Genomic DNA, 9,176 nt, shown 5'->3' with positions numbered 1-9,176 from the left:
GTACCAGATCTGACATTGCCCCCTCGCCGTGCTGGCTGGCCAGACCATAAAGCTTGTAAAGACCCCGTGCCTCAGTGGCTGGCGCCTGACCTATCAGGCAGCAGAACCATCAGTCAGCAAAGAAAGTGTGACTAAGATATGTCCAAAATGCAGTTTAATGGTCATGACCAGGTATGAGAACGACTGCTGGTAAATATTAAGAAATTTGACTGACCCCGCCTAGGAATGGCTAGTTCCTAGTGAGAGTATGGAATCAAGTATGAGACTAGCCTAGATTCAAATCACAGAGGTTCCATCACGAGAAGGAAACCAATTCTAAAATACCTAAAACCTTCCTTTCTAAACTAGTTTTAGAAGGACACTTTCTTTCACTTCCCTAGTGTTTTTTAAAGCATCTACTGAAAAAAAAAATGTCCTAAGATGACAGCAGCACCCAGGCCAGGTACTTACCACACTGGCTGCATCCCACAGTAACCCCACAGGCAGCTCCCTCCTTCCCGGGCTTCACTTAGCCCAGAGAATTCTGGTGCTTTTTCATTCCAGGAAGTGGGAGTCTCATTTTCTGTATCATTGTTTCCATCTCCTCTGGCGCCTGTGCCTTTAGGGATCCAAGGAGTTTCCTTTTAGCTTTTCAACCATGCACAAAGTACACAAAGAAGAAAGAGAGTTAGCTCAGAATATCTATGAATTTTCTTTTTTTATTAAAAAAAAAGGTGCTTGAAGTGGCAAAGTGTAACTACTCTTGCCACGTAGAAGCATTTAACATTTTATGCGTCAAGTGCAGGTTTCTTACTGAGAGGAACATGCTCTGAATGTGTAGTGAGGCACATTGACTGGATTTCAGAGTATTATTTTAAGCTCAAATTTTGAAATCACTTTTTTCAGACAAGGTCCAGTGTCATCATGAACCTAGCCAAGGCCTCGGCAATATCCTCTTACTTTTTGTTTTACAAGGTTATTTTACCTGGAGTGGTTAATGTTTCTGTCCTAAATGCAGCTAATATAATATTCAGCCTCGGTGCAACGCTACTGGGTAGGATCCTCTCTGATGACACGTCAGAAAATTCAGTGAGCAAATTCTCTCTTCCTTTCAGAGTCATCAACTAAGTAGCAAAAAGGCATCACATGAGAATTTCGCGTTCAGGTGTCACTCTCCCACTACAGAACACTCACAATAACACAACTTTACTCCACACAAGTCATATACTGAGCACAACAACAGGTATGAACAGAACCAAGGGAGCTGGTATGCAAAGACGAGTAGGAAAGACCCTAGCAATGCATCATCGGCTGGAGCACCCACTGGGAAATTCCACCTGATACAGCACAGGCTATAACTGATAACTTATTTTCATCAAAAAAAGATGATTATTTCAGATGAACATACTATATAAAGTGTCTTCTGTCTACTCTTTGAAACAAGATTATAAAAATTCTATTATAGACAGGGGCCAGTAGGTGGCATGATGCTTAAGGCTCTGGACTCTTGCATGGCTGACAAGAGTCCTGGACTCAGCAGCTTCAAAATCATGCCAGATGTGGGACCAGCAGTTAGCCTAATGGCTATGTCACTGGACTCCCATGTAGTCGACCATGGTTCGAGTCCCGGACATGGTGGCTTAAAACTTACGCCAGGCGCATGTGCGTGCATGCCCAAGATCCTGAGAGGAGAAGGGATTGCGACATGGCCATCCCACCTGGGGGGTGATTTCTCGCTTTCTGTCTCTCTGTCTCTCTCTGTCTCTCTGGCAAGTGCACGTGCCCTATAGCAAAAACCTCTCTCTTAAAAAAAAAATCATGCCAGATGTGTTTGCATGGATGCCCGAGATCCCAGGAGGAGAGTGGAAAAGGCATTATAGCACGGCCAACCCCAGAGGAGATAGTTGCTAACTTTCCCCTCATTGTCTCTCTTTCTCTCTGTGGCAAGCACACATATGACAAAAACCTTTAAAAAATAAACAAATATTCCAGACAAGTAGAACTATTATCACATAATTATCTATATAAATCCGTTTCTACTTGCAATATGTTAGCACAAGAAAGAACCTACAAGAAATAAAACACAAGCATGTTAGTACTCTGAAATTTTGACACGATCATAAAATTAAGGACTAATGAGTTTCTAAAATCAGGGAGCTTCCTTATGTAACTTTCAAAATCTTTTTAATACCAAGTCCAGTTTACCTATCTGATAAACCCAGAACACCAAAGACTTCATAAATTATTTTAGGGCAGCATCATTACTACACCCCAGAATTCTTACTTGAAATTATTCTGCAAATGGCAATGAAAATAAATTCCAAACATGATATGCAACACGAATGTATTTATGCAGTCAAAGTCAATACCTGTATCAGGAAAGATATCCAACAGGTTTTTCTTTTAAAGCTATAGTATGCGTGTGCTCTCCCAGGAGAGAGAGGGAACGTGAGAAATCACCTCCCAGGAGGGATGTCTGCACCACAACCCATTCTCCCTCCGTCCCCACGCAGGATTTTGGGCACACCTGCACACATATCTGGCCTGATTTTCAGGCTGCCGGGTCTAGGACTCAGACTGCAGGGTGCCATGTTGTGTCCTGTGCCCTAATCTCCACACCACCTGCTGGCTCCCAGTGTGTTTCAGACAGGTACTCGCTCCAATGCTAGAGTGCATGATGATCTCTAAGTGACAGCAGCATTTGCTCCCATAAATATCTAAAGACCAGTATTACATTTGATGTGCATCCCTTACGGAATCCTGCAAAAACTTGGATCTAGCAATCTATAACAAAACATTTATACAACTCAAGCCTCACTCAACTACATGGAAATCTAGGTCCCTAACCAATCATAGCTCTGAAAAGGTCCAGGAAGCTCTAGGCAGAAGTGGTCTTACCACCAAGCGGAACGGCTATCAGGAGCAACTACCTTCAGTAGCTAGAGTTCTTTTTACTCACTTCTGAAGTGCAAAACAGGCCAGTTTTGGCTAAGGAAGTTTCTCCAGTTATGGTTGCACCACCAGCTCATGCCAAAATCTAAGGTTCATCCACATCAGATCGATTCAAGGAGGAACGTTTTCCTTCCAAAAAACAAAGAAACCAAAAAAACCTGTCACAAACTATCAGAAGCAGGTTCACAAAGCAGACTGGACAGAAAAAAAAAAAAAAAACAGGTTTTTACACACCATTCATGTACTATTTCTAGAGCAAAAGTATCTGCCTTATTGGGCAATTAGTCTCAATTGAGTAGCTTTGTCTCGAGATCCAGAAAAAGAACCTTGTCTGAGCTTTAATACAATTTTTTTCCCTCTTTCTCTCTCTCTCTCTTTTTTTTAAACATTTACAAACTCTGAAAACAGCGATGTCAGGCCAGTCAGTGGCACGGTGGTTATGGTGCTGGATCTCACATGGCCTACTGCAGGTCTGAGTCCCAGATCTGGCAGCTTGAAAACACACTAGGTGTGTATGCATGCATGCCTACAATCCTGTGATGAGAGGGAAACAGGAGGGATTGTGGTGTGTAAATGCCCCCCACTGGGGGGAGTGCTTCCTCACCACTCTCTATCAGCAAAACTGATGTCACATCTACTATTACATGAATTTTCTAAACCAACTAAGGCCTGGCTACTTTTGATCTTTACCGAATAGTACCAATCAATTCTAGAAACCACTCTGGCTGTGACAACAACTATAGCTGCTTTTATGGTTACTTTTCCTCAAGAAGACATGCTTAAAGGAAGGAAAATGTAACATCTACACAATCACTGGGGTAAAAATCAAGAAAGAAAACAATCCTAATCATTCTGACCATCTTAATTATGAAGTTAATACCAACAGTAATTACTGGTAACAGTGATTCTTAAAAAGGTATCTCCTATAATCCTTATGGGTAATTCACTTACTATAGCCTGGTTGAAACCTTAGCAGCAAAATCTAAAAACCCCCCTCCCTGTTTCCCTCTGAAAAATGACCTCTGGGCCAGCTGGTAGCATGGTGGTTAAGGCAGCTGACCTCCACATGGCCAACTCTGAGGTACGCGTGCCGGCCTGGTGGCTTGGATAACATGTAGGGCCTGTGTGAGCACATGCCAAAATGCATGCAGGAGAGGAGAGTGGAGGAGAAGGGACAGTGGTGTGACCATCTCCCCCGGCCCTGCAAGCATACACATCCTGTAGCCTAAATAAATCAATAAATAAAATTTAATGGGGCCAGCAGATGGCATAATGGTTATATTGCTGGACTCCCATGCAGTTGACCATGGTTTGTTGACCATGGTTTGAGCCCTGGACCCAGCAGCTTGAAACTCATGCTGGGTGCGTGTGCATGTATGCCCAAAATCCCACAAGGAAAAGGCATTGCAGCGTAGCCATTCCTCCTGGGTAGTACTTTCTTGCTTCCTGTCTGTCTCTCCAATGAGTGCACAAACCCTATAGCAAAAATCTCTCTTTAAAAAAATTAAAAAGTTTTTTTAAATGACTCAGTAGTTTCATAACTAGGGCATTCCCAGCTAACAAAGAGATCACCTACACTTCTCTGTGGTATATTAAACACCATCTCCAAGTACCCAGGATCTGCCCCTTTCATTTAGAACATTATAAATGAATACTTACACACTGGCATAGAATGATTATTCCAGAAATCAGGTCCTCTACTCTGATCACAGGTACAGCAAAAGCTGATCAACTGAGGCAAACTTCCAAAGAAGGAAGGAGGAAGTCACTCCTGCTTGGGGCTACCAACCCCTCCAACACATAGGTGGCCTCACCAAGCCGTTCATCCCATCCCCATTCCCTTCAGATGACGTGGCAGAGTCAAGTACAGAGCAGGAGGCCATGTGCGAACCTGAGCACAGCCACTCCCCTCCCGGATCACGAGTCTCCACTGCAGTGCACAGCGACATGAAGGCTGTGAGCCAAGACCAGCCAAACACATGTACGACACCGTCTTATTCACAGAATCAAAAAAAAAAAAACAAACAATTAAAAAAGGGATTTAAACAAATTGCTTAAATGGCTTCACCTCATCCACAAGAACTTCAAGACCAGAAAAACCCCAGTTTTCACTCTGAGTTCAAAAAATTAAAAAGTACAACAGTACCTCACAGTTTAATTTCTCTACGTATTTATTATTAGCTATGTTTAATGCAGAAGTGGGGACAGAAAGCTCACAAACACTCTACACAACTTCACAGGACACACTGCAGGAAAAAGTGACTGAGTTGGATCAATAGTATCCTAGGGTCTTGGTGGACGCATTCCCGGGGGAGGTGGACCTAGAATAGAAGAAGCAAAGTTCCGTGAGACGATTAGAAAAGCAGCATACAAGTACTTGGGAGCCAGGCTGCCCTTGTGGGGCGCTGTTCTCCTACTCACCTCTGATCCCCGGTGGAGGGGGTCTCATTCCTGGAGGGGGCATGCCTATCGGCGTACCTCGAGCTGGGGGAAGCCCAATTGGCGGACCCATGGGTGGTCTCATACCAGGTGGAGGCGCCATAATGCCTACAAAAAAAAAAATGGCAGATGTAAGTCCCCAAAAATTGGCTTACGAAAATAGTTAGAATACAGTCCGAGATAAAACTTAAAGAGTCAGCACCAGACACTGTAAAAGTGAGATAGCTGCTCTGCGATCATTACACCCTATGGAACATCCCGACTCAAGAGACCGTAGGTTTTGCGTGTGTGTGTGTTTGGTTTTTAGGTTTCTGCCATAGGGTGTGTGTGCCCTGCCAGAGACATAGAGAAGGAAAGTGAGAAATCATCCCTTGGGGGATGGTGACACCACAATCCCTGGCCCACCATTCTCCTCTCAGGATCTGGGGCACACACACACACACACCTGCCATGATTTGCTGGAAGTGGGATGTGAACCACAGTCTGCCATGTGGGAATCCAGTGCCTTAACCACCATGCTACCTGCTGGCCCTGAGATCATAGTCTTTTAAGAAAACAAGCATCTGAAAATATGTTCACCAATTCCTAACCACTTAGGCTGCACCTATGCCATATCTCATTGTTCAGAATACTTGTAGTCATCACTTCCTGAAGATGCCATTCTCTCATCGGCAGCCCACATTGCTCTTGCTCACCAATCCCTTACCTGGAGGTGGGGTTGCTCTGCCTACCGGTGGGGGTGGAGTCCCCCGTCCTGGGGGATACTGAGTCGGGGCTCCAGCAATGCTGGCAGTAGCAGCAACAGCAGCAGCTGCAACAGTGCCTCTGCCCTGTGGGGTCATCACCTGAGGAGGCAATGCCATAATGAGTGAGCGCACATGCGCACGGGCCGGACCAGCATGAGCAGGGCCCGGTCTACACGTACTAAAGTAACACAACTCTTTGCTCCTCACTATCCTTTTGTTTAGGAGGAAACTTTTGGCAATCCAGCGGTGGTATGGAGGTTAAGGCAGCTGGATCGCCCATGGCTGACTGCATGGTTCGAGTCCAGGGCCCAGCAGCCTGAAAAACAGGGCATGTGTGCATGCATGCACATTCAAAATATCGGGAGGGAGGAGGAGGGATTGTGGCATGGCCTTCCTCCCTATGGGATGCTTTCTCATTCTCACCTCCCCACCCTCATCTCTCTCCAGTCAGTGCATAAACTACTGCAAAAAAAAATTAAAATTAAATCAAAATGAAAAACTGCACACTGACACTTGATACGCCCCTTTCTTTTTCTCACCTCTGGTATATCCACCCACTGTTCTCCCAGTAAACAATGGCAGCAAGGTACTCTTAAGAAGACAGCGCTAATCAACCCATGACCATTTCAAGTGGCTATGATAGTTTTATTCTCATCCTTCTGTATTGTATATTCACCATCAGTTCCTCCTAAGGAATATGCAGCCTACATAGAGTAAGACATACACCTAGGTTTTAAATTGTAACGTTTTGTCACATTCTCCCAAGGATATAAAACCCCCTCCTCCCACTCACCTGCTGGGAGGGGCCGCCCACTCCTCGGACAGGGCCTGCTAACCCCGCAGGAGCCTGAGGGATTGGTACACCGGCTGGGACACCTCTGCCAGCTGCCCTGCCAACCCCTGGGCCTCCTGCAGCTCCAGCAAGTGGTACTCGAGCAATGCCAGTCTGAAACAAGACAATGCATGACTTAAAACCCACCCCTCTGCAGTCTTGCTCACCAAAGGTCCCTCCTCCCCACCACCCTCTCAGGCCACCTATCTCCATGAATGAGCAAGTATCTCCTGGAAGCCTGCAATTCCTCAAATGCCCATATTTGCAAGTTGTGAAGACATATACTTTCCTAACCGTGCCAAGCTAAAACACATCAGCAACTCCTACTCTTATTTAGGGAACACCCGACAGAAAGAATTCATTTTTAAAAATCCTAATCCCACTAAATATAACCAAAAATGAATGTGAAGAACTGGACGTATCTCAACTCACTAAGCCACAGCACACCGCAGCCGCTGTGCCCCAGCCCCACAGACTGGCGGGACAGGGGACGTCTTGCCACAGTCAAGGTCTGCCCTGCCCTGTGCCCCTTCTTACATCTTTGGGAGGTGGCCCTTCCACAGTCATGGATACCAAGTTCTCCCCACGCAGCAACACCAGACCCAGAACCCGCTTTTCTTCACGCTCTGGCTGCTTCGCATTCTTTGGCCTATAAATCAGAAGTACATTTTAGTGTTCTCTAGATCACTCACTCACCGAAATACTTAGAGACCATAAAGTACTGAGCAAGACAATAGCCGATGCCCAGACGATCACTGAGACAGTTACTGAGTTGCACCGAAACAAGGAAAATAAAACAACTCTCTTGACTCAGTTAACACATAGGGGAAAATAGTATTGGGTTGGTTAGAAAAGTCATGATGCATTTCTGCATAGAAGAGCAGGAAAAATATGCCATTACTCTCCTGACAGCCCGATAAAACTCTTTCCTATCTAACTCCTGTGTTCCCCACAATGTTACAGTACAGTGAAGCTAATTTCTTCCATTAAATATAGATGCAAATCCTAAGCCTTTAGAGACAGGAGACACTGAAGCCCAATGTCCATGTTCAGCGGAGAAGCATTGTTCTCACTTACGCCCTTACATAAGAAAGTCCGTCTGGGTCAGTCATGCGGCCAGGCAGTTTAGGGGCTGGATCCTAGCTGGCTGAGCACATGGTGCGAGTTCCTGCCCTGCACCTTGGCATGGAGCACACACATGTGCCTACCCTCAGATCCCCATGGGGGAGAGAGGGAGAGGAGAGGCAGCATGGCCGGCCCTTCCTCCTACTCCATCTGGCTGCTTCGGCAAGTGCACGCCCTCTGGCAAATTAAAAAATATATCATAGAAAATCCTCATGAAACAAAATTTTTTAAAAAAAGGGAATAGGAAGAGGAGAAAAGGCAATTAAATGATAATCACATCTCTTAAAGCATGAAGAATTGTTAATTCTCTCTTTTGACCAAGATTCCTTCAGTTTCTTCAAGACTTAAAGAAGCCACTATGTTAACAGCATAATTTTTCAATCTTAAAAATAAACATTGGGAACCAGCAGTTAGCGTAACGGCTATGTCACTGGATTCCCACGTAGTCGACCGCAGTTCGCGTCCCGGACCCAGTGGCTTAAAACTCACGCCAGGCGCGTGTGCGTGCGTGCCCAAGATCCCGAGAAGAGAATGGAGGAGAAGGGATTGTGGCGTGACCATCCCCCCTGGGGGGTGATTTCTCACTTTCTGTCTCTATGTCTGTCTCTGTCTGCCTGGCGAGCGCACACGCCCTATAGCAAAAACCTCTCAAAATAAATAAATAAATAAATAAATAAACATAACTTGGCATTTTGATCACACCGTGTGGGTTTTATTCCCAGAAAAACGACGACTATGTTTATAAACGTGAAGTAAGCTCCGACGCAGTGACTTTTACAACTCTGATCTGAGTCAGTGGACAGGAAGGACAGGCTGCTGGCCAGGCCGCAGTCACCCATTAGCACCCTCCTCCCGCTCCCTTCCTGGCCTCCCACCCCTCAGCGCTCGCCCCACCCATGCCGGCCTCACTTGATCTTCCTGAACTCATCGCAGTCACAGAGGATCAGGTTCATGTGCTTGTCGAAGGCCTTGAAGGTGCCGATGAAGATGCGGCCGTCCTGCAGGATGCACCGCATGCGGTAGTCGATGTGCTGCAGCATCTTACTGCTCTTGCCCACGGTCTGCAGCAGGGAAAGGCGAGGCGAGGCTCAGCACGTACAGCC

At 45.8% G+C, this 9,176-nt stretch overlaps 1 protein-coding gene and 1 non-coding gene across 3 annotated transcripts in view; both read right to left on the bottom strand.

Annotated features, from left to right (window-relative positions):
* Window positions 1-836: 836 nt before the first annotated feature.
* Window positions 837-910, bottom strand: LOC114005868 (small nucleolar RNA SNORD107). Its single transcript, XR_003547665.1, has one exon. It is a non-coding gene; the product is annotated as a small nucleolar RNA SNORD107 (small nucleolar RNA).
* A 4,179-nt stretch (window positions 911-5,089) lies between these two features.
* The window catches only part of SNRPN (small nuclear ribonucleoprotein polypeptide N), a 6,365-nt gene continuing 2,278 nt past the window's right edge, over window positions 5,090-9,176 (bottom strand). For both annotated transcript variants that reach the window (XM_006167241.2, XM_006167240.2), the window contains exons 2-7: window positions 8,983-9,134; window positions 7,486-7,597; window positions 6,910-7,062; window positions 6,077-6,215; window positions 5,353-5,478; window positions 5,090-5,252 (exon numbers count right to left, since the gene is read on the bottom strand). In XM_006167241.2, coding sequence (XP_006167303.1) covers window positions 5,215-5,252; window positions 5,353-5,478; window positions 6,077-6,215; window positions 6,910-7,062; window positions 7,486-7,597; window positions 8,983-9,134 — 720 coding nt within the window. In that variant the 3' untranslated portion in view covers window positions 5,090-5,214. The remainder of the gene's footprint in view (window positions 5,253-5,352; window positions 5,479-6,076; window positions 6,216-6,909; window positions 7,063-7,485; window positions 7,598-8,982; window positions 9,135-9,176) is intronic.

This window comes from Tupaia chinensis, unplaced genomic scaffold (genome assembly GCF_000334495.1).
Source record: "Tupaia chinensis unplaced genomic scaffold, TupChi_1.0 Scaffold144682_1, whole genome shotgun sequence".
In the NCBI taxonomy this organism is placed as follows: Eukaryota; Metazoa; Chordata; class Mammalia; order Scandentia; family Tupaiidae; genus Tupaia; species Tupaia belangeri.
This window is presented reverse-complemented; position numbering and strand designations above follow the sequence as displayed.